This window comes from Haliotis cracherodii, unplaced genomic scaffold, assembly GCF_022045235.1.
Source record: "Haliotis cracherodii isolate W230 unplaced genomic scaffold, xgHalCrac1.p SCAF_4, whole genome shotgun sequence".
Classification (NCBI taxonomy): domain Eukaryota; kingdom Metazoa; phylum Mollusca; class Gastropoda; order Lepetellida; family Haliotidae; genus Haliotis; species Haliotis cracherodii.
This window is the reverse complement of record NW_027266297.1, coordinates 53,283,882-53,308,727: the sequence shown is the minus strand read 5'-3', so window position 1 is coordinate 53,308,727 and position 24,846 is coordinate 53,283,882. Positions and strand designations below refer to the sequence as shown.

Sequence of the window (24,846 nt, the reverse complement as noted above, 5' to 3'; positions counted from 1 at the left end):
TGTGTGAGTGTAGTTGCTACCGGTAGAGCGGAACATGCTTACCCCTTTTCGCTAACACCTGGTGCAATCACTGATTTTCAGTGATCCATGTACATATTTTCCTTAACTATTTTGCCTTTTACGCTCTATGGAATCTGTTTCGGGACGTAGTCCTGATTATTCTTTGGCGTTGACGATTTGAACTGATGAAAGTGCTTGCAATTCCTCCCAAGCCAAGGCGGTGAGTTACACATGTAAATATTAACAATTCACCTTAAAGCTTCCAGCGATAATATGTTATACTATAAATGTGCAATGACTGATTATATTCATGGCCCGTTAAGTATTTTCACGCTATTCCAGAAACACCCGACAATTAATGAACTTATCCGAGTTCGTTCCAGCATTCTTTTATTGGAAACTTCGATTTCATTACAAATTGACACCATCATCTTTCTGAAAAAAAGTCGATATTCAGATGGACATATAGTGGTCTTTGTCTGTTTTGAGGTGATTAAATGTTCGTTCTGTCGTTAAAACGTGTAAATGAAGTCCTCCCACTTTTGGCGGTAATTGTTTTATCACAGATTATCATTTAAATGTCCGTGAGTGTTCGTCGTGTGAAAATTTCAGAATACCCATAATTTTAACAGTTAGGCTAGTGTATACATCATACGAGGAATTGACCTCAAATGTTGCTGCCGTTGCCATCACATTTTAACACGAAAAGACTAGATGGTGGCCGTTAACATATAAACACGTTTTAACGATTCCATACATATGGATTTCCACAAGGGCAGATATATCTTGTCTGATTTTGTTGTTTTTGATCAACGCTGATATCACTGAAACAACACTGTTCGTGTCAATGACGCTTGATAACAATGTTTAGTGTATTTGTACACCCCCTAGCTTAAATACTCCAAGTAGACGTAAGTCGTTTGTTCGTTTGTTTGGTTATTTGTTTGCTTGTTTGTTGTTTACAACCACACACAACGATATTCCAGATACATGTATGACGTCGGTCTGTAAGTAATCTAGAGTCTGATCCAGACACCAAGTAATTGACATCATGAGTGCGCAGTTCAGTCTAGCCACGCAGTTAAGACGTGACGACGTGCTATCAGCACAGTATGTGACTGCTATTGTATGATGTATGTGTAACATGTTTTATCGGTATATGAAAGAGTTACTATACATTCCAGAACACAGCAGTAGAGGTTCATGTACTGCTGTTTCTTTAGCAGTGAGTGGGTGAATCGAAATATTATATATAACATTGTACAGGGCCACAATACAATTAAACTTACGTTAAACGTACGGTGGCGACGGAGAGTAGTAGGTGGCAGCATTCTGCAAGCTTGACCCACTGACCTCCACGAGGGCTTTATGACCTGCACCAAACTGAAACACGGGTAATTTACGTATGGTGTTTCTTTGAGACTTAAATATCCGCTTGGATCAAGTGGAAGTGTGATCGGAGAACCTCTTATTGTATCGCCTGAAACGCAGCTACTCAGACACCTCACAATTCAAATTCTATACGCACCGGTAATATTCGCCAGCGCTTTGTCACAGTATGTGGTATTAGCGTTACACTTAATATATTATTATTAAAGCCATGTCGGTAATAGTTTAACAATTTGGCGACGACATTCAATTATAGCTTCTTTCACGGTAATACGGGTTGATGGTAGATATTAAAATAGTTTGCATCACCGGTATTGAATTTTCTCCAACAACGTCCAGTGGGTAATGTAGTTGATCCATTTGTGATGGTAAGTCGTTTATCATATTTCATATATTCCGTTTCAGTTGGTGCTTGTATCAAGATGGATATGACTAGAAGCCCGCTGTTGTTAGTGTGTAAGTCCAAGACACTGTCCGGTTGGATACTGGTTAAAACAAGAACAAGAACGTTTCCATGAAGTTTGAAATGATTGATACATTGTCCGCCTTTCTTGTCTGGATGATTACTGTCAGGCGACCCTGGCTTGAAGTACGAACGGCTACAGTGTACTCACTGAGCGCAGTATATCTACAATGAGTCGCCATGAAAATTATTTGAAAAACTACATTTGGATATTTGTCATGTGTATATCTATGGAATTTAATTCTAATACTATGTTCCAATTATTGTAACATATTCGATTTAACGAAATTATTCTGTAGTTGGTTTGCCTGAACACAAGCACGAATAATTTATTTGGTTATAAGTGTGTACTTATGCACGTGTATAAACAATACGTGTGTTCGTGATGTGTCAACCAAATGATGATACGAGTATACAATGCATCGAAATTTGAGAAACCGTTCCACAAAGCGATCGTAGCACAATGAAAGTCGTAATTCTATGTTAATGTATGGGAGTTACGATCACCTTAGCGCTACGGTAGCTTTGTGGAACGGAACCCTGCTTCGTTGTTTATCAGAACCCTTTCTGACAAAACGCTACCTGAAATGTACACGTGCATGTGTTCATTAACCCCGATTTGATTGCCTCCATTGCCTCCAATGTTATCTTTTGATCACCCGAAGGCCACTTTGAAATTATATAATTCATGCGTCTAACCAAAGTCAAGACTAGTATATCTGTTTCAGTATTCTTTATGCATCAATCGTCAGCTGATTCCAACTGTCTCTGGCCATCAGACGACGGTCGTTGCACTGACTGCAAGAGAGGCTGGCATGGTGACAGTTGCAACTACAAATGTTTCGGCTTCTGCGACGTCGGCGGCTGTGACAGTGACACAGGGAGGTGTATACAGTGTGGGGCTGGGTACCATGCCACCAACTGTACAGAGACATGTCCTCCCAACTGTAGATACAGTCACGGTGACAAGCCCTACTGTAACCGGGAGACAGGAAACTGTCTGGAAAACTGTCAAGGCGGTTGGTGGGGAAAGAAGTGTGAAAACAAGTGCAGTGGTGGATGTGAAGACAACTCCTGCTACTTCTGGGACGGGTCGTGTGCTAGAGGCTGCAGGAACGGTTGGGCCGGTGACAGTTGTGACACCAGGTGTCCAGGGGGATGTCACGGTGACACATGCGAACAGTACGGGAGCCATAAGTGTACACAAGGATGTAAACACGGTGTTCACGGGCATCACTGCAATAAGCAGTGTAACAGACACTGTAGAGATCAGGATTGTTTCTATGACCACAGTATGAAGTCTACGGTCTGCAGACAGGGCTGTGTGGACGGCTGGATGTCACTCGACTGTAAGCTGAAGTGTCCTGGTAACTGTGAGGCATGTTCTCAAGAGACTGGGGAATGTTCCAGATGCAAGCAAGGCTACTGGGGAAGTGACTGCACTAGAACATGTAGTGCCACGTGTTTTAACAAGACATGTGACAGAGATGGAAGATGCAGGAGTTGCCAACTCGGTTACCATGGAGACAACTGTGAGAACCGTTGTGGCACTGCTTGTGACGGATGCCTTGAGACGCATGAGCCATGTCGATGTAAAGATAAATGCGACGTCACATGTCTGCCCATCACACATGACTCCCGGGAGTGTCCAGATGAGGACGACGTAAATACAAGTAAGCAACTAGCACATTCAGTCTAAAACCTCTTTGCATAATAAAGTCAACGTTGGTTATTTTTTAAACATTCTATGAAGTTAGTTTTCATTCACATTTTTCATGAAAGTCATGTAACACAATATAACAGTGGATACATGCATTGCCATATATGTAGTGCTTTCCATCAATTGAATCAGTTTTTGTTTTAAAAAGACAGTGTGTTTGTACTTCGGCACATCATCATAAACATATTCATGTACATACAAATGCATTAATGCAATACAAATATTCTCCTGCAGGTGGATCATACAGGCCTGGGGATGAGACACTGGTTGTGGTTACAGTAGTTGTTTTCAGTTTGAATTTAAAACAGTAAACTAGATACGCAACTAATTAGGGTGATTGTTTAGTCAGTTGCAATATCTAATGCCTGCCATGAATAAATTAGTGTTATTACCCACTGTAAATGTTTATTTACAAATGACCCCTTGCTTGCCAAGGGGATTAAGAGAGACAGGAGATAGAAAAGAGGTTAGTAATTCTCAAAACCTCAAAAGTATTTGCTTGGCTCATTTGTGAGCTAAACAAAGAACCAAGTTAGAGTTTGTCAAAACATTTAATTTTCCTCCCTGTACACCACTTTCCCACACGACAAACGTCATTCTTCGATCCATGGGTCATTGGTCACTAAACGAGGTGACCATAGATATAGTTATATCTGTATCTTAAAAGATGCCCGACAAGATGTAAAAAATGAAGGCAAATGCCATCTGAAGATTATTGAAGAAACACATATTTCATTTGAATGTATGAGTTAATCAAGGAGTTATCGCCCCTTATTGTTAATTGTCATATAATCCGTCATTCATGTTTCACTTAATTTGTGTAATGGACTGTTTTAAGCCTCAAGTATATTGTATGACGCTGTATTTATTGAATGATATATTGTTTCAGGATGTGTTATCAGACACTGCAATAGAAGTAAGCCCTAAGGGACAATATTATAAATTAAAATTTAGAACATCCAATCATTGTTTACCTATTGAGACAGGGCGTTGGTATAATAATCCAAGGGAATTTAGAACTTGTAAATTGTGTGACTCTCCGACAATTGCAGACAAGTTTCATTATATATGTCGTTGTCCTGCTTTTGATGAAAATAGAAAAAAGATTTATTTCAACAAAACTAACCAAATTTTCAAATATGGCATCTTATAGACATCTGTTTACATCGTCGGATTTCACTGTTTTAAGAAACTTAGCAAAGTTTATAAATGTTATCTTCTCTGCAATATCAAAACTTAGATAATAGACATGCTTATTATATCTACCACTGTTTACCTACAATATTTTGTTTTAGTCCGCCGCCATTTTGACCGCTTGTATATAATGATTGACATGTAAAATGTACTCTAATACCACCATGCGTGGTTTTCTGGAGAATAGAGTGAAGTGAAGTGAAGGGAATAAAACGTTCTCACCCTGTAACCAGTGTCTTGGACCTTTTTTTTACCTCCACACGAAATGGTTACAATGATGACGCCAGTGCGCGCCAGTCATACATCCACATTCAACCTGCTCACATATGAGAAAGGCGTCGTGATTAGCAATAGCACAAGGAGGAAACTATTAATTTGCGCTATTCACCACGGTCATAATACAGGTTATGCCTTTTCCAAAAATAATACATTGAGTACTTCTAATAACACCCTCGAATCTATCAAAACTACGATCTTCCATGTTGTATGGTAACTGTCATAACAGACCAAATTCAAAATTCAAAATTTTCTTTTTCTTTTGGGGCATTGCCTCAACAGTTGTGCTGCCGCATACGTGTTAAGGATGAAAAATTGATTGGCCTTTGCATGTGTTTGAGGCGGATGCCACTGTGGGGCCAGGATACGCTCACCTTTTCGTGAACACCTGGTTTTATCACTATTTGATAGTGATTCATAAAGGCATGCTCATCATATAGTCGGAATCGTACAATCGACTCTGCTTTTAACAGATTTATTATGAATATGGACAGGGTTTTGTCGCTTAAACTTCATTGATTATTTGGGTTATGGTTCAGTTACATTTCACAATACACGTCACTGGCAATACTTGATCTGGTTGATTGCTTTTAAAATACAATTACCTTTGAAGCGCTGACGAGCCACTGACAGTGTCAAGTTGGGATTTCAGAACACAGCAATATGTTATATGAAAAGACAGAGCTCAGATCACTTGGCTTATGAAACGCGTTATCCGAATAGTGTTGCAGGCCCTGATACTCTACTTAGATTGATCCAATAACGTGGAACTAAAATGAATGGTGTAAACGAGGCTATCTACCTTATAATTCTGAGGGGGCGGTCGGGTAGCCTAGTGGTTAAAGCCGAAGACCCGGGTTCGATTCCCGACATGGGTACAATGCGTGAAGCCCATTTCTGGTGTCCCCCGCCGTGATATTGCTGGAATATTGCTAAAAGTGGCGTAAAACCATACTCACTCACTCATAATTCTGAGAGATGGAATTGAACTGAAGCTTAAACCATAGGGGCCATACCTACTTGGTACTTATCTTCCTGAGCAAAGAGTACCCACTAGCCTATATTAAAGCCTAGTTTCTACCCTTACTTGTCTTGGCTCGATCGTGGCGCCACCCCGAGAAGAATACGAGTTGTGTCCATTGTGATGAAAAGCGATATCCGGTCAGATCGCTGTTCTCATTTCGAATGTCTTCACAAAGACGACTTGGTTGATCAGATAACGAAAGCATATTCGAGATGTCATACCTCACAGACACACAAAATGACAGATTACCCAAGTAAATATACGTATTAGATTTCCCTCTTGAAATAATATCGGAATACAGACTACATTGTATCAAGTAAAGCTGCACATCACATGGGTCAGCAGGGGTCGTCTTGATATAGCACTGCATCTCAGTCACTGCGATAAACGTTCAGTCAGAATTATGTACTCAAATACATAAAAGATCTAGCTGAGTTGATTGAAAACTTTGAACAGCTTCGAAAATATTTGTCTTTGCTTAATTCTTGGAATAACGTCAACCCAAATTCCCTCGGCGATAAATATGGCCAAAGCAGCGACCACATTTTCGGAACCCGGGATGTTGATTTTGTGAAACGTTCTCTGATTGGACTATCGATAGGTGCGGTACCATTCTTTATGCACCCACATTACCACCTGGATTCCACAATTCACAAATACAATGTCAGTGTTGCCACGTGATTATTGTATAAAGGCATTCAAATTGCAAATGAAGGACATATGACCAAAATATACTATTATCTGTTCGTGTTGTTATATTACATCGCTTAGGGTCAAACTATATGTTGTAGGTGTGTGGAATATATATTATAGGTACATTAGCCACTCTGTGCACGTAGGTTTGACAAACTTTCTAAGTGGACAGATGAGCTCTCGAATTGCAAAAGAAACAACATTTAAAAGTCTCCACACGCACGTTGGTTGAAACAGACAAGACACATATGTTTATTGTTTATAAGATGATACAAAACGTGTCTATACTTCATGCATTATATGCACTGACAGCCTGATTGGCAGTATTAAAGAAGGTAAGCAAATTTCGCGTCAATGTACATGTTACCAGTGCCATGTCATACACAAACATACTCATATGGTATTCAATACACGAACACTGCCAGCATGCATAATTCTATTGAGTGTTGTCACTGTTCTCCTGGTGTTGAGGAAAGCATAATTTCGTGAAATATTGTTTTGTTATTAAAAGATATCAAAAATAGAAATTTGAAATCCAACTACACTTGTATGTGTTCGAGCCATACAGATACGTGAGGCTTTCATTCTAAACATATTGATCCGGTAGGTGTCGATCTGCTACAAACTACACATAAACAACACGTACGGGCACGTATTCAGTAGATGTATTTCACAAATGGCACATAACATTGATCAAGAACATCTGACGAACGTTAACGGATGTGATTACTGGTTATTATCACGAAAGGAGTTGCCTCCCTTGAACCGACAGACATCGAAATTGGATGTGTGATATAGACACAACACATTGGCACATTAGTCACGAAACCAACATTCATGTAGCGTCTACAAGAAGTTATGTATGCACCAACATTGTCTTACAACTGAAGTTTTTATTAAGAAATTCGATAATCTTAAATCTAGGTGGGTCAAAATGACAAACCCCAACCCTGAACTGGTGCCAAATAAGCCCTGCGAACAACAATATATATGTTCAAGGTGTTACGATGAGGTGTATAGAGAATCGCACCCCTGTGTCTTTGATATCAACACGAGTCAACTTAAGTTTAAAACCACGAGGCTTGCCCAGGAGTTTATACTTTTTATCGACGAGCATTGATATATTTCATAGCAAGATTATCACCGAACATCATTCTTCCAACATTTTCAGTTTGCAGACAGCAATAACCAACGTGTAAGTGTAACCAGGATTCAGTGGCATTTTGATTGGCGATGTCAAATATATCTCCCCTGGAGACTGGCTTTAAATGATTAAATCTACTTGTTATATTTTAGTTCTTCTTTGAGATGTGATTGAGTAATCAATTCCGCTTATGGAATTCTGAAAATATTTCTTGAAAAAGATAATGTATGAAACTAAAATAAGGTATGTGATGTACATAATTAATTTTAAGCAAATTATTTTGCATTTTTCCAAACAACACTTTCTAATCTCCGTGGGCTTAACAATTCTTAGGAATTTCAAACAATATGCAAGTGGTACTTCACATTATCCGTCATTTCAGAGACAAACTGGTGCTTTTAGATACCGGATATGGAATCCTTGGGATGGCGTCACCAATGGTATTAGAGCTACTTAGAGCAGTGGACGCCATTCGCTGGTGTCGCCCGACGTCTACAACATCTCCAGGGATGTTGCCTTTCGTTTGACTTGTGTCTCGGGGGTAACAAACGACTCTGTCTCAGAGTCCGAGGGTGTCTCTGTAACACGCTGTTCCTCAACATGTCCACGTTTATGTAGTTTTCTCCACCTGCAACATATTGTAGCACATAAGACATCATGTACACCCACACTTAATAGATTCATGAATTATCCCCGAAACCACACATGATTCTTTAAATTTGATTTTACTTTAATACACATCATCTACCCTGCTTTCGTCGCTGGCTACAGATTAACACATTAAAGATCGTCAGTACGAAACACTATACACTTTTCCCTTGACAAGAATGGTGAAAGTTCACAATGGAAATAATTCTTTATAGTATTACCTGCAGATGGCAATCAATACAATAATGAAGACAACAAATGCCACTGCGACGGAGACCGGTATTGCTATCCTTAGGACGTGAGCGTCGCCTGAAAGATATGCACGTACATAAGTATATACAGGTTAAAATGCCTATACACGTTCTGTCATTATGCATGCTCCAGAGACCAAACAAATAAATACATTTTATGTGGCATAGATATATGTAAGATGGAGGGGAATGATACTTGTCGAGTATTATATCATAATAGGTCTATATTTGTTCTATATTTTTCAACTCACAAATAAAGACATAACGTATCTTTGACAGAAGAAAATTCAAACAAAACTAATAGAATGTTATCTGGAATGTTTTACTTGTCCTGGATTGGGGAGATGTCAGTTAATTGGATCAATGTATCGCTATTCTGTGGCTGTACCTGCATACCTCTATCGTTGGGGTTTTCACCATCACCCAGATCTTCCAGAATAGTGTCAATACTTTCATCCGTCTTCCCAGGTTTGTATACGAGGCACTCGCTATCGTTTTTGCGACACTCAAGGCAGTCGGGTTGACATACTCGGTCACACATGTGTCCATGATAACCACTCTGACAGCCTTCTGTGCACTCCCCAGTGACATCACAGAGTGAGTTGCTGCAGGTTGAACAGCGTTTCTCACACTGTACACCCCAGCGACCAACCATGCATTTGGAACATTCACCATTATGTTGATTACATTTTCTACAACCGGTAGAACAAGATTCATTACAGTAAGCAGCCTTCCATCCATCGCTACACCCATCTCGGCATACCGTGTAATGGATGATGTTGTCAAAGTAGCAGTTGTTATTCCTACACGTGTCACTGCATTTATTTTCACATGTTTCTCCATAGAAACCTTTCTTACACCCAATAGTACATTTTCCACGTTGGGAGCATTTGTTCAAGGCGCATTCTTCTGGACAGTTGTCAGTGCACATGCTTCCCGTCCAACCATCCTTGCAGCCCCAAGCGCACGAACCATCATAGAAGAAACAGTCTGAACGGAGACAGTTGTCACTACAACGCTTGTTGCACTTGTCTCCCCACCATCCAGATTTACAGTCTTCCATACAATGTCCTGTAATCCTTTCACAGCGAACCTGGCTGTCATTTCTCGTCTTGCAGTGATCTGGGCATTTCAAGGAACAGCTTTCTGAGTATAACCCATCTGCACAGTTGACGCATATGCCTGTATTTCTGTCACAACCAGAATTATCACATGATGGACAATTTCGGCTACAGTCCTCGCCAAACCACCCCCTCACACAGTACATACACGGCTTGGGTTCGCTTGATCTTAAGCAGTGACTGCCGTATTGAGACGTCTCTGAAAAAGAGATAATTCCTTTTAAAAATCATATTAACAGACGTATTCCATATATCTCTGATACCAGTTACATGTGTTCACATGCATACTGAGCTATCTCATCGATCACCTCATAAAATTCTTGAATCATCTTAACCTAAAACGACGTGTAAACTATTGCTACATACAATATACGTTCCTTCCTTAACAGTGGAGAAACAGGGGCTGATAACATTTGAAATGAACGAGTAGACACAGTCAGTCCACATACAATAATTAAGTCAGACATGACTTTGAATTTGTGATTCGTCTTGGACAATAACGTGTTCTGATAAGCATCGACTGATATATATTTTTTCACTGTATACAACAACATGTAACTACTTACCAACAACGGCAGCCAACACCACCAACACGGCGCAACACCACGACATGTTTGTTGTATAATGTCATGAGGTCGAGGAGAGCCGGTGGGTGAGTCTCTGTCTTCTGTAACGTAGGTAGGCTGGAAGAGGTGTTACATCAGACCTCAAAGCATTGATTACTTCGTTTTGCATAAACGTTCCCACAGTAAAACACTATTCTCTTCCACCACGCTTTTACATATCAAACATTGTGGCAATATTTTCAGAAATGGTCGACTATCGTTTACCATAGGAATACTCACACTCGACCAAGCGACATAGTCCACGACGCTATCTTATCAACTGCATTTGCTTACACTCTCGTTATCACTATGCTAACATTGTGAGTTTAGATATCTACCCAATCCATCGTCGACAGGTCATTGGAACAAAGGTTTTGTTTATCTAACAGATCTTTCCACCTACTGTAAAGATCAGTTGAGTTGATAGGACAAACAAAAAGGTTCGACTCATCCAGTGAGGGTTACTAGATACATAAAGCAGTTTATCAGTTCCCTTTATCACTATCGTCGTAGTGTTTGTTAGAAAAAAATATATGAGATATAATTATATATTTTTTAAATCAAAGATAGTGACTTGTGTCTTCAACAAGACACATGTAATACCATGAAGACACTATCTTTGCCAAAACTGAACTAAGATTGAACTGTAACAGTGTCGCATCTGTATCCTAATACTCAAGGTGGTTCCAATCATTTACAAGTCGATTTATCAAAACTCAATTGTTGGTAAACTGCACAGTTTGATTTCAGTGAACAGATTATGCATGCCATGATTGAAGCGAATGTTAACACATACAGTTGAATGGTTCATTGATATGTCATAACATCATATGATGCTATAACTGAAATACTGCATAGAGCGGCGTTAAACCAGTCTTAATCACTCACTGAAGAGGGGACGGTGCTCTTGTTGGTCACACCCCATGAAACGTTTAAGTTTAGGAGTTACTCCCCTTTACTCGCAATTTGCTCGGTGTAAGAGAATTGAATTGAATAATAACTTTTTTTAATTATATCGGAAGAAAAAGCGCATTTCTTTGCAAAACATCATGCTATATGATCATAAATGTACACAGTGTGGAATATGTACCATGTTTTATCCTATTAAACGTACCATTAAATACATTTCAGACCCGTGAAGATGAGGGGTGAATAGGTCTTCAGCAACCCATGCTTGTCGTAAAAAGGCGACTAACGAGATCGGTTGATCAGACTCGCAGACATTATTGATGCATGTCATAGTATCCCAACTGCGTGGATCGATGCTCATGCTGTCAATCACCGGACGGTCTGGTCCAGATTCGATTGTTTACAGACCGCCGTCATAAAGCTGGGTGCGCCGCTGAGTGCGGCGTAAAAAAACAAACAAATACATTTCATAAATATATTTTTTCAATTTAACACATTACCAGTAATGAAACCTTGACAATGGTTAGGTCCAATTCTGGTGTACCACGCGGCGTAAAACCATACTCACTCACTCATTCACTCTATCCACTACACCACGCAGGTAGTCACGTGACATGAATAGACACACATGTAACCTGACAAAGCGGTGGGATTCAGGTCTAATTTAATTGGAACCCTCACATACTGGCGTGGGGTATAAGGAAAAGTCATAGATATAGTTGGTTCACCGTCTGACTAAACAATTAAGAAAATTATGATTACTATTCATGTATTAATTTTCATTTGAGGAGTATTTTGTGGTATCGATAAATCTCAGATTAAACAAATCCATATGCGTTTTAAATACAACGTGCACTAACTCAAGTGAAGGTACCCGGCAGTCGGAATGACACTGTCATGTATTACATGACAAATGGTTGATCACGTGTCAATGTGCAAAACTAGGTCATACGTGATAAGCGCTAAGGGGGTACATAGTTTCAATGACTGCCGAGCTCGAGGTGATCAAGGTGTCTCGTCATTCCCCGGGAACATGCACGGGTCAGTGAGCGACCTTCACCTTCATTCGAGTATTAGAGCGATCTTATTCCTTATACACATGTGCTGAAACCGATTCTCTTAATGTGTTGATAAACAAATCCATGGCCACTGCTCAACATTGTTTTTTCGGTTTCCTATCAAACTAAAACAATGTAAATAATAACAAAGGGAAACAACGCGAACTATAGTCGGACCGTTTCCGTGAAACCTACATCAACTTAAGTAAACTTAATTATTCTAAATAGCAAGTAGCAACATGTACGATATGTACACCATGGCAGCAATGCTATAACAATCTCACAAATTACTTCTTTTTACTAATTGTAAAGGCATTTTGGTGAGATCTCTCAGGTCCTTAACTTGTTGGTAGTCAACAGTTGCTTTAATGTGTAGATCGAGACTTGAACATTTAACATATTTGTTTTCGTTGTCGGGTTTGGGGCGGGGTTGGGGGTGGGGTTGGGGTTGGGGGTGGCGGTGGCGGTGAGGGTGGGGTTTCTACTGATGATTTATCATTGATAGATCTCGATTTTAATATAGGATTTAAAGAATGATTTTGAAGGAATAGATATTTTTCAAACAAAGGTTATACTTCAAGTGGCTTTTAGAAGTTGGTATAATGAACATGGGAGATATTCTATGGATATACAACTTCTTTATTACAATGAATGCGACGCATAAAAAGTACAGAAGTTGTATATCCATAGAATGTTGTAACAAACCCGTCAACTGTTGTACCTTTATCCGAACATCATGTACAGTGGACTGTGGAATTATATAAATGCCCGTGCAAGTCTAGATCAAACTAATCCAAGTCTAGCTAGTTTCCTTGATTCTGCAGCAGAGGAGGAAAGGTTCGTTTGAAAAACAAAATTACAATTTTCATAGTGTTAGTCTAACACATCTCCAGTGGACACCCCCTAACCACAATTACAGCTGTCGAACTGACTGTATTCAAAAAAGGCCGCATCCTAATTTTTGAGTCACCAGTGGCCCAGTCGTCCAATGGCGACGAAGAATTGAGTCCCTTGGGCAAACCAGAACCTTATGATTTTGGGTTTGAATCCCGGTTCGCACCGATTATGATTCTAGGTTTGTAAGCACCATACCCGTGCTCGTGGAGTTAAACAAAGTGGTTCACGTTTGAGACCTGCATCACTTCGGGCCTCCCTATCTCCCTCCCTCCCTCACTCCCTCACTCACTCACTTATTTCTGACTTCAATTGCAATATCACTTACTTTTTCTGACAACTCTGTGTTTTAGATACAGTGTAAAATCATTGACACCAAAATCACCAGGCATTCAGTTTTAATGTCTACACCAAGGCTGCATATTCAGAATATTCTTATCTTACATTTAAATATTTATCGAGGATATTTTGCTCATTTTGTCTCGATCCTGTATTCAACATCTGCCTTGTCGACAGCAGAAGACAGCAACAAAGGTAACATGTTACTTCACACCTCGTTGGCAAGAGTCGTTGCTAATAATATAAATCACTCGTTAGTTTGATCTGGAACCGATTATTTACAGGCCCAAGAAGACAACAATGTTTTGTGGATAACATCTTCTATATTACACAGTAATTGTGACGTTTCAGTAGAGATTCTTTTACTGTTGTCAAGCAGTCTATACCGAAACGTCGCAATTACAGTATAATAAAGTTGTTGTCCATAAAGCATTTTTGTCTACTTTGTCAACCGATAGCTTCTAAGAAATGCCTATCAAACAATATATCTACAGGCTGTCGTGATCGAGCTGGAACATTTACTCAAAACATATTTATGAAAGGTCAGGGCGCGGTTGGGTAGCCTAGTGGGTACAGCGTTAGCTCGTCATGCCGAAAACCCGGGTTCGATTCCCGACATGGGTTCAATGTGCGAAGCCAATTTCTGGTGTCCCCCGCCGTGTTATTGCTGGAATATTGCTAAAAGCGGCGTAAAACCAAACACACTCACTCATTATGATTGTTCGGGTTGATCATCAGTGACTGGAGTGATGTAGGGACGAGGAACAGTTGTCTGTTTGTGTCCCGGTGCACTACTTGAGAGACTCTCGTAAGTTGAACCGTCGGGGTCAGGAGAGGCACACAGGCTGTGTAGTTCAGGTTCTTCTGATGGCGTTGTATCACAAAGCGATCGCATTTGTAGCACCTCACCTGAGGTTGAGAACACATCCTCTTCTGGATCGTCTTTGGACAGGGGCAAACTGTTTGGCCTATCGAGGCCAGGGGTTCTCGAAGGTGGAGTTAGGGTGTTGCTTCTTAGAGATTGGGCACTCGGGTCCATTTGGTCTTCGTATATAACACTGTACATGTTCTTGCTGGTCTGTAGTGGGGGCGGGTCTGGTAGTGATCGACCTGACGGTGGAGGATTGTTCCTGTTCAGGCTGTTAAGACAGGGAGACCGGCAGAACCTGTGGCAATAGGAATAACAGTGGTGTTTAGTGAAGGTCACCACTGACTTGACACAACAATTAATTGTTACAATAGAGAGAGCCACTGTTATAATTAAGTTTATATTGTGAATAAGTTTCATATATATCAATGGTTAATATTATTTCGCAAATCACTGCATGTTTTCGGTGATAGAAAAGTGGAATTCATCATCAAGAGACATTCTACATAAGGGCCATAGTCTCTTTGTGTTTTCCACTTGCTATCATTTGTCTTCATTGTCATATGTTTTCTTTTGTTTGTTTGTTTGTTGCTTAACGGCGCGCTCAGCATTGCTCCAGCCATATGACAGTGGTCTGTAAATAATCGAGTCTGGACCAGACAATCCAGTGATTGACATCATGAGCATCGATCTACGCAGTTGGGATACGATGACATGCATTGACCAAGTCAGCGAGACTGACCACCCGATCCCGTTAATCACCTCTTACGACAAGCATGGGTTGCTGAAGACCAATTCTAATCCAGATCTTCACGGGACCATTATCATATGTACCTGATCATCAGTATTCCTGCTGCAACAACACAGAGCAAGAATACTCCCACTGACGCAAGGATCAAATACACATTTGCACTGACTGTTGCATCTAAGGATGGTTTTGGGGTAGATTCTGCAAACGAAAGAAGCGTATTGTGAAAAATTATTCAAATTCGTTGTTTAAAGCTACATGTCAAACTTGAACCTGGATAATTCCATATTACATCTTTTGTATTTACTAATAATACAACAGTTACTGTTATTGTATCACAATAATTAATACGGAGTAAGACAACATGTATGTACTAAGATGGAGGAAAGGAAGAGGAAAAAGAAGTCCTTATACAATGCGCCAGGTTTCACCAAGTGAATGTTTATGTCACTTATAACCATGTCTATAAACCAGTGTGCACTCGGTTTTCATTCTCAGTTGGCCCATTTAATCCTGGGTGAACAAAGGCATATTTTGAACAAAGTGTTTAGCATAAGGGTAGGCAGTATCGGAGCCTAAGAAAATATCAGGAATAACGCTGTCGAACATGGTCACCCATCCATTTGCTATCCGCGACCAACATTTCTAAACTTCGCATGATACATAGATGTGACATTAAACAACTTACTTCCGCTCGTTCCCTTTAAACACGCACCATCTTCCCTCTGGCATCTTCCAGACTTGCACAGCTCACTGCACACCTGGTTACAGTCCAACCCATAGTTGCCGTCCACACAGCCGTACTCACACCGGCCGTTGCTGCGGCTGCAGGCGTCATCAAAACAGTTTTCACAAACAGATTTACACAAAGGTCCGAAATATCCATTCTGACAGCCGTGTTTGCATTTTCCTGAATGTTGATGACAGATGTTCCGTAGACAGTGATGTGGGCATATTTTGGAACAAACGTCCCCTGTATATCCACCACGACACCCTTTTGAACAACTCCCGGTCTCTTGATCACAGACATTTTCGTAACACCATTTGCTACATGCATCTTCACAATACGGTCCCCGATATCCCGACGAGCATCCTTCCATACAGCCATCAACTGAACAAGTTCCGTTACAGTTTCCACAATAGACCTCACATTTCACTCCTGCGTAAGTTATTTTACAGCGGTTGCAGCTGCCGGTCGAGGCGTTACACTGGAGGCAGTTGGAGCCACATGGATCAGCCGTGTGATTGTCCTGCCTGCATGTCCCGTCACTGTTACAACCTGACACTGAACATGTTCCTCTGCAGTTTGTAGTACAGTTTGGTCCGAAATGGAAGCCATCACATTCACTGCACGAAGTGTCATTATGGCATCGCTTACAAAAGTGGGGACATCTACTGATACACCTGTTACCCCAGAAGCCGTCTTTACATCCATCTGTGCAAGATGCTGCACCAAAAGCAGAGGTATTACAGCGGTTGTTCCGACAATTGCCATTGCAGCGATATCTACACTGGGGCCCGTAGAAGCCATCTTTGCAGCCCCCTGTACAGCCTGTACAATCATACAAATTCAAGACAATATTGCTTTCAGTTACTAAGTAACTCACATTTGTATATTTTGATTGTCACCGGGAATGAATATGCATACAAGTAAATACTCAAGAAACAATGTGCGTTTTGTGATCGTGATATGAGTTACTTTCAGTTTAACTTTCTGATCATTTATAAACTTCAACAAAAAAAATCATAAAACTGTTGCAACCCTGTTACTTACCATTGATAAATCCACAGATGAAGAGTGTTAAACAAGTAAATGCATTGATAAACATTTTTCGTGAAGGTGCGATGGACCTTTCCAGCTACAAAATGTAACTGTAAATGACAGATATGGACAATGAACAAAACATCTGTACTTTAACCTCCGACCACAGTCAACGGTGAAATTCTTCCGGTGTAAGGTCGTAGCAGTTGGTGTGACCTGAAAGATAAATTCTAATTGAAATTCATAAATCATGTTTCCGTTTATAGTTATTTTAAAAAAATGTATTGTCGGGAAAGCATTAACTACGCTCACGATACGACAATAGCGTTTATTGCTCTTACCCGAAAAGCTGCCTTAGCGCTGCAAAGTGGAACCTTTTGTGAGGAAGACGGAAATATTATTGTGGGGGATTGATTGTTTCACGTAGTGTCAATGAATGTAGACATTGTGTAATCAAGACTACAAGGCAGAGTTAATTAATTCACACGAATATAACGTGTAATATTACATATTTGAAAAGAAAATTGAAACATTACCCCCCCCCCCCCCCCCCCCAAATATATAACCCGTAAGATGTAAATTACTGTAAATACAGCCTCTTTTGTTATTACAAATGTGTAACAGGTGAAGTGAGGTGAATTGAACTTGAAGTTCCTTGCACTTATATACCACGTCTGTGTGTGTTTATGCGTGTGCGTGTGTGTGCTTTGAATGTGAATGTGAGTGTGCGTTTGCGTGTATGAGTGTGCGTTTGGATGCTTGTACTGGTCCGGACAAATGCCGGTTGAAAACCATGCTGCCGTGTAACATGGCTACCCAACTCAGATACAGTATACTGAATTCGGGCCGATACAGTCCTTGTTTTATTCCCTTCATATCAAGCGCCGGGCAGGGTAACGACTAGTACCATATTTTAACGTATTCTTGGTATGAAGCGGCCGGGGATAACCCACCAACCGTCTGATGTGTAAATGGCGTGCATTGTGACAACCATCAACGGGACCCGGAAGGGTTCAGCAGTTGCATTGCTTTTCCCATTTCTAAGCTACTTCATGTGTGATACATGCCATGTCGCTAGGTTGCGAAATGGCGAAGAGGATGTTGTAAACATTGTTAATGACTTTTGTCTTCCTGTATTACGTGTTGAGTTTGGTGTAATCGTTTTTACCCGTCCGTCAATCCAACAAGTAACGAAACATGTGTAAATAAGGCGTGTAAATAATTCAAAACTTGATAAAATACGCTTTTGCACATTATGTTTACATGTATGTCGCAGATGCGTAAGTAAATATAATTTAGTGGAAATTCGGAAATGAACACTTTATTGATATTAACAGATATTTTATGCGATCATTTTAGACGAAATGTTTAATTCGCATGTATATATATATATATATATATATATATTCGTGTTACATGATCGCATAAGATATCTAAGAGACATCAATATATTTAAATTTGAGCACATTTAACAACGACATAAGGCGACCTCATTCTTAGTTCTTTATCTCATTAAATGACTGGATAATATCCCGATCATTTGTGCGTCAACTAAATATCAGCTCTCGTGCATTTCTGGTTGAAAGACACGGATGGCACAGTCGCCTAGTCATTAATATGTTACAGTAAGATAGCAGAACTAGTGATTTTGGGAAATCCCTGAACATTTCAGTAATTTCATATAAAACCCCGTTTCGGTCAGTGATCTCATGAAATTACTTATGACACATGTTCAAAGACATTTTGTGCGCTTCATCCCCTACATGACCATGAATAAACAAATAATGGATAACGAAAACAAATGCAAGTCAAATTCTTTATTCTGCCCGAAACAACTGTTATCAACATCTCCATACACAAAATAGTGAGTTAGTTAGGTTTAACGCCGCTTTTAACAGTGTTCCAGTTATATCACGGCGTGTCAGCTTAATATGGGAGGGAAGATATCAGACGTTGACCACTTCAGTGAAACCCAAAATCATAGGTTTCTGGCGTGCCCAAGGGACGCAAATATAGTTACTCTATACTTTGCCCTGAAGCACTTACAACGCTTGGAACCACTGCAGTGTCACTTAATCTTAATGAAGCACTGACCACCAGAAGCAGACTCGCTTGACACGACTTCACGTAGAGAAACAGACATGTTCACATAGACATCCTCCTTCATCCAGAGACGTTGACCTCAAATCCTGAAATGTTTCGTCCATCACCCCTGACTCAACAATGCACTGTCTTCATTCTCGCCCTTGATCATGTCCATGTTCGTGTGCTTCACCAGAGTGCTAAACCATCTTAGATATCCATTACTTCGGGTTCACACTGTTAACTGCCTTCCTTACTGTTCCCTGGTGAGAGCTGCATTTTTACAGCCTTCTTTGATCTGTCCCGGGTTTCAAACGTAGGGACTAATTTGACGGAAATACTATCCTGAACTCCAAATTCACACACTTGCTGACATGTGTCAGGTTGTAATAATACGAGCTACGGAATAAAGAAATACTACTGCCAAGATGCTCGCCTGTTTGTGTACACCCTCGTCTGAAAAAGACAGCCCACACCAACAGTTAGCAACAGTGTAAATATTTGGGTAAAAAGTTTTAATTCTCAAGAATAATCAAGAATTATGAACTATATATATTTCTTACACATCTTATGGATAACTTTTTCCGATATGACATTGTGACTGTGATCTGATATCACTGTTGTCATATTACATCGACAGTTTACATAACGGTATTGGTCTTATCGGTGTGATGACGTTAATGATGGTAAATGAAATGTGTGAGGCATGCCACTTGGCTGTTGATAGGAAGAAACATTTCAGTTATGAAAGATAATCAATACGAGAGGTACCTGTAGCGTGGCCAACTTTAGGAGTGGTGGTCTCATGACACTGGTCGCCCTTGTATTCTGCTTTACAGACTGTACATGTGTTTTGAAATTGACTGCACCTTAAACAGTTAAATGGACAGGTTTCATTGCAATACACACCATGGAAACCGCTCATACACCCTTTGTCACACCGACCCGACATGTCACAGTGTGTTTGGTTACAGTTCATGCCACATTCAAGTTGACATGCTACTCCATAAAATCCGGGCTGACACAACTGACAGGTTTTGTCAAACTGGTGACATGTCTCACACCTCTCCTCACATTTGTTTTCACAGAGGGCAGAGGTCCACCCAGGCTTACATCCTCCCTCGCACACCACGGACTGATCGTCTGTGTGATATGCCTCAGGGTCCACACAGTGTCTTGTGTGTAGATGGGAACATTTTGAGCCAGTAAAACCTTTTATACATCCATGTGTGCATTTACCAGTTAACCAGTGACACGTGATGTTGAGACATCTGACTGAACAGCGGTTATTACATTTGACCCCGTGCCATCCATCAAGGCAGCCCTTCAAACATCCTCCATCTTCTTTGTAGCAAAGACCTTCTTTGCAATTTGCATGACATCTGTGCTGGCATCGTGGACCCCATCTTCCTTTAGCACATTCCTCCAAACAGTTTCCAGTTGATAAGTCACAGTTGACCTGACCCTTGCTATTCTCCCTGCAGTGTTGTGAGCAGTTTTGGGTACAGTAGCTTGAGTGTCTCCCAGGAACACACTGGTGACACCGTCCTGTTATCCTCTCACATCCACCATGCCAGCAAAACTCACTACATTTTTCATTACAATCACGTCCATACCAGCCGTAGAGGCATTCCCGACACTTCGTCTCCACACAATAGGAACATCTCTCGTGGCAAACCTCACCTGTAATGATACCATGTGTGTATACTATGTACGAGTATTTGAGTACAGAAATTCCGGATATTTAACTGTATTTCATTAAATATATTGTATATTTAATACAAGTATATTATTACGAAAGAGAAACGTGTTGTTACTATGATATACAGCTATAACTTGTTGGAGCTATTTAAACATTACAATGAAGATATACTTACTTCCATGTACCAAAGAAAATCCGAACACTGAACTGAAACACTAAAATGTAAAATGTATAAATTTATATTATTTTACAAACATAAGACACATTTTAGTTTTTCAACATTTGCATATGAATTATATATCAGAATCATACACGCATTAGGTAAACAGAGTTGGTTAACTGGAGTGTCATTGTCGATATGAAACATTCATGGAAAAGCAATAACTTGTTGATCTTACCACTGTGACAACAAGCCAGGGTTGCAGCGTCATGGCATCTGAAAAGCACAATAAGCTCGTAAGACAGATATATCCAGGACAACATCGACCTTGAAATGGATGGAATAAAGACTCTATAAGTTTGATTCGTGGCAAAAGTATCACATTGTCAACCAAGCAGGGGTATGTATTGCTCCCAGCCTTGAAAGAATGGCGACAGTTCACAGTCGTGAAGTCATGTTTAAATATAGACCACACGTACAGTACAGTACTTGCGTATACCTAGATTGTACACTTGTAGCTGAGTCAGCGTGTCCTACAGTTAAAGTCTTGTGAGTCACACATATCAACTTTGTCCACTTGTTATTGACATATTCAGGGCAATATATATCTCTGATGCACATGTTGGAAACGTTCCAACAACTTCAATGATAAGTGTCATCAGCATTGACCTGTATCGAAGGCAAAGAGATTACTTGTTTGTGAGTGCGTGGTACATGTTGCACTAGTGTGGGGTTTCATGTTTCGCCTTTTTTTGTTCAGCCATATTCTATTTACATGGCGACGGCCTGTAAATGAAAGAGCCGTTGCACCTGATCTACCTTTCTGAATCGTCATCTGCTTTCCAAAGAAAATGAACTTAGTAGTGAGTTTTGTGTTTAACAATTCAGAATTCGAATAGACTTTCGTTTTCGGTGACTTCATAAGAGTATGGACCTTTCCTACTCAATCTCTATGGATTTAACAGTTTGCGACGATTTTCATATGCAGCATTCACATCTTCCTTCGCTCTTGTTTATCTCCTGGGGGCATAATTCCAGAGTGAATGAATATGTTTTTTTTATGCCGCTTTTAGCAATATTGCAGCAATTTCAAGGCGACAACCATCCGAAATGGACTTCACACTTTGTATCGATGTAATGAATCGCGAAGAGCGAAGGCTTTTACCCCTGCACTACCCTACACACTACTAGCACATGTAAAGACGCTCATTTCACCCGTCCAGTATATCATCATATCGTCATCTAAGGGACGCAACTGTACATGTTGTATTGTCGTATTCACTACTTTGAGTGTCATGAATAAACACTTCGATATATATTAACAGTTAATACAGTTAACAATTATATATATATATATATATATATATATATATAATTGTTAACTGTCGCGTACTTTTGTTATGAAAACATGTATATGTGTTAATCACATAAAACAATGATATGATGTCTGATCTGCATTAACGATAGCAGTAATCATGAATGCAATAGGGACATGGTTCATCTACCTGATTTGTACACATCAAACACCTGTCAACTAGACCTTTTAATGAGTGAGTGAGTGAGTAAAACATTAACGTCACATCGGCCATATTTCAGCCATATCGTGACGAGAACTTAGACATTAATGTGGAATATGGATGGAAATGGACCTTGGATCTAATGTAACATGAGATACACTTATGCACCATGCGGTTCGACATACATCATCGATGTTTACTCAATCAGCCCTTAGATATCGGGGAGTTATTGCATGCGCATTATTTCAGCCCAACACATACAGCCCTAACTCAACTAGTGAAACATACACAATATGCATACATGTAATTATATACTTCTATTTTCAGTACAATTTCTGATATGAAGGGTCCCCGGGTGTCCCAGTCGTCTAAGACGCCACGATTCGCTGTGCAGAGTTGCTTTCCTTTGTCACGCCAGAAACCTATGATTCTGGGTTCGAATCCCGGTTCGCGCCGATTTTGTTTCTAGGTTTGTCAGCACCATACCCGTGGTCGTGGGTTTCACCGAAGTGGTAAACGTCTGAGACCTGCATCACTTCGGGCTTTCCTCAAACATTAACCTGACACTGGAATAATGTTAAAAGAGGCGTTAACCCCAACTCACTCACTCACTCTCATATGAAAGTAAAAGATTAAAACGTGTTATGTACATTTCAAAATCGTTGACATGTTAACTGCTTCATGGCTGATCAAGAATAGAAGGAAGGCAGTAGAATGTGATAAATGGTTCATTGTTTCTCCCTGTCCGTCACGCCACCATCAAGTTACTTCATGGAGAACTCTTGCCGGAGCAAAATAATGCGGTGAAGTTGAGTGTACGTAGGCGGTGAAGTTGAGTGTACGTAGGCGGTGAAGTTGAGTGTACGTAGGCGGTGCAGTTGAGTGTACGTAGGCGGTGCAGTTGAGTGTACGTAGGCGGTGAAGTTGAGTGTACGTAGGCGGTGCAGTTGAGTGTACGTAGGCGGTGCAGTTGAGTGTACGTAGGCGGTGCAGTTGAGTGTACGTAGGCGGTGAAGCTGAGTGTACGTAGGCGGTGAAGCTGAGTGTACGTAGGCGGTGAAGCTGAGTGTACGTAGGCGGTGAAGTTGAGTGTACGTAGGCGGTGAAGTTGAGTGTACGTAGGCGGTGAAGTTGAGTGTACGTAGGCGGTGAAGTTGAGTGTACGGAGGCGGTGAAGTTGAGTGTACGTAGGCGGTGAAGTTGAGTGTACGGAGGCGGTGAAGTTGAGTGTACGTAGGCGGTGAAGTTGAGTGTACGGAGGCGGTGAAGTTGAGTGTACGTAGGCGGTGAAGTTGAGTGTACGTAGGCGGTGAAGTTGAGTGTACGTAGGCGGTGAAGTTGAGTGTACGGAGGCGGTGATGTTGAGTGTACGTAGGCGGTGAAGTTGAGTGTACGGAGGCGGTGAAGTTGAGTGTACGGAGGCGGTGAAGTTGAGTGTACGGAGGCGGTGAAGATGAGTGTACGTAGGCGGTGAAGTTGAGTGTACGTAGGCGGTGAAGTTGAGTGTACGGAGGCGGTGAAGTTGAGTGTACGGAGGCGGTGAAGTTGAGTGTACGTAGGCGGTGAAGTTGAGTGTACGTAGGCGGTGCAGTTGAGTGTACGTAGGCGGTGAAGTTGAGTGTACGTAGGCGGTGAAGTTGAGTGTACGGAGGCGGTGAAGTTGAGTGTACGGAGGCGGTGAAGTTGAGTGTACGTAGGCGGTGAAGTTGAGTGTACGGAGGCGGTGAAGTTGAGTGTACGGAGGCGGTGAAGTTGAGTGTACGGAGGCGGTGAAGTTGAGTGTACGTAGGCGGTGAAGTTGAGTGTACGGAGGCGGTGAAGTTGAGTGTACGGAGGCGGTGAAGTTGAGTGTACGTAGGCGGTGAAGTTGAGTGTACGTAGGCGGTGAAGTTGAGTGTACGTAGGCGGTGAAGTTGAGTGTACGTAGGCGGTGAAGTTGAGTGTACGTAGGCGGTGAAGTTGAGTGTACGTAGGCGGTGAAGTTGAGTGTACGGAGGCGGTGAAGTTGAGTGTACGTAGGCGGTGAAGTTGAGTGTACGTAGGCGGTGAAGTTGAGTGTACGTAGGCGGTGAAGTTGAGTGTACGGAGGCGGTGAAGTTGAGTGTACGTAGGCGGTGAAGTTGAGTGTACGTAGGCGGTGAAGTTGAGTGTACGGAGGCGGTGAAGTTGAGTGTACGTAGGCGGTGCAGTTGAGTGTACGTAGGCGGTGAAGTTGAGTGTACGGAGGCGGTGAAGTTGAGTGTACGGAGGCGGTGAAGTTGAGTGTACGGAGGCGGTGA

At 41.0% G+C, this 24,846-nt stretch overlaps 4 protein-coding genes across 5 annotated transcripts; 1 reads left to right on the top strand and 3 right to left on the bottom strand.

Annotated features, from left to right (window-relative positions):
• LOC139479126 (scavenger receptor class F member 1-like) lies at positions 1 to 4,980 on the top strand. Of its 2 annotated transcripts, none has more exons than XM_071261898.1 (4): positions 1 to 220; positions 1,795 to 1,845; positions 2,581 to 3,525; positions 3,807 to 4,980. In XM_071261898.1, the coding sequence occupies exons 2-4, from the start codon at positions 1,812 to 1,814 to the stop codon at positions 3,881 to 3,883; spliced, it is 1,056 nt and encodes a 351-aa protein (XP_071117999.1). In that variant the 5' UTR covers positions 1 to 220; positions 1,795 to 1,811; the 3' UTR covers positions 3,884 to 4,980. The 2 variants fall into 2 exon arrangements, with proteins under 2 accessions (XP_071117999.1, XP_071118000.1); XM_071261899.1 differs by lacking the exon at positions 1 to 220 and adding an exon at positions 1,249 to 1,394.
• Positions 4,981 to 7,042: 2,062 nt separating this feature from the next.
• On the bottom strand, positions 7,043 to 10,770 carry LOC139479120 (scavenger receptor class F member 1-like). The gene is made up of 4 exons (XM_071261888.1): positions 10,490 to 10,770; positions 9,199 to 10,122; positions 8,773 to 8,860; positions 7,043 to 8,531 (listed from the first exon to the last, which is right to left on the bottom strand). Exons 1-4 carry the CDS (start codon positions 10,533 to 10,535, stop codon positions 8,396 to 8,398), a joined length of 1,194 nt encoding a protein of 397 aa, XP_071117989.1. The 5' UTR covers positions 10,536 to 10,770; the 3' UTR covers positions 7,043 to 8,395.
• A 3,520-nt stretch (positions 10,771 to 14,290) lies between these two features.
• Positions 14,291 to 16,875, bottom strand: LOC139479484 (uncharacterized). The gene is made up of 5 exons (XM_071262331.1): positions 16,756 to 16,875; positions 16,313 to 16,455; positions 16,033 to 16,169; positions 15,431 to 15,545; positions 14,291 to 14,894 (listed from the first exon to the last, which is right to left on the bottom strand). Exons 1-5 carry the CDS (start codon positions 16,873 to 16,875, stop codon positions 14,441 to 14,443), a joined length of 969 nt encoding a protein of 322 aa, XP_071118432.1. The 3' UTR covers positions 14,291 to 14,440.
• A 2,033-nt stretch (positions 16,876 to 18,908) lies between these two features.
• LOC139479124 (scavenger receptor class F member 1-like) lies at positions 18,909 to 21,550 on the bottom strand. The gene is made up of 4 exons (XM_071261894.1): positions 21,289 to 21,550; positions 21,066 to 21,105; positions 19,960 to 20,871; positions 18,909 to 19,644 (listed from the first exon to the last, which is right to left on the bottom strand). Exons 1-4 carry the CDS (start codon positions 21,319 to 21,321, stop codon positions 19,568 to 19,570), a joined length of 1,062 nt encoding a protein of 353 aa, XP_071117995.1. The 5' UTR covers positions 21,322 to 21,550; the 3' UTR covers positions 18,909 to 19,567.
• Positions 21,551 to 24,846: the final 3,296 nt, after the last annotated feature.

Bases quoted from the DNA above. Each gene is read 5' to 3' on its own strand.
- LOC139479126 (XM_071261898.1), top strand. From the start codon at position 1,812: ATGGATATGACTAGAAGCCCGCTGTTGTTAGTGT. The intron at 1,846-2,580 runs GTAAGTCCAAGA...TATCTGTTTCAG, and splicing joins AAGCCCGCTGTTGTTAGTGT to TATTCTTTATGCATCAATCG. The intron at 3,526-3,806 runs GTAAGCAACTAG...ATTCTCCTGCAG, and splicing joins TGAGGACGACGTAAATACAA to GTGGATCATACAGGCCTGGG.
- LOC139479120 (XM_071261888.1), bottom strand. From the start codon at position 10,535: ATGTCGTGGTGTTGCGCCGTGTTGGTGGTGTTGGCTGCCGTTGTTG. The intron at 8,861-9,198 runs GTATGCAGGTAC...CATATCTTTCAG, and splicing joins TGAAAACCCCAACGATAGAG to GCGACGCTCACGTCCTAAGG. The intron at 8,532-8,772 runs GTAATACTATAA...AATATGTTGCAG, and splicing joins GTATTGATTGCCATCTGCAG to GTGGAGAAAACTACATAAAC.
- LOC139479484 (XM_071262331.1), bottom strand. From the start codon at position 16,875: ATGGCTTCTACGGGCCCCAGTGTAGATATCGCTGCAATGGCAATTGTC. The intron at 16,170-16,312 runs GTTTGTTCCAAA...TGACGCCTGCAG, and splicing joins GTGGTGGATATACAGGGGAC to CCGCAGCAACGGCCGGTGTG. The intron at 15,546-16,032 runs GTAAGTTGTTTA...TTTCGTTTGCAG, and splicing joins TTTAAAGGGAACGAGCGGAA to AATCTACCCCAAAACCATCC.
- LOC139479124 (XM_071261894.1), bottom strand. From the start codon at position 21,321: ATGACGCTGCAACCCTGGCTTGTTGTCACAGTG. The intron at 21,106-21,288 runs GTAAGATCAACA...TTTACATTTTAG, and splicing joins CCTGGCTTGTTGTCACAGTG to TGTTTCAGTTCAGTGTTCGG. The intron at 20,872-21,065 runs GTAAGTATATCT...GTATCATTACAG, and splicing joins ATTTTCTTTGGTACATGGAA to GTGAGGTTTGCCACGAGAGA.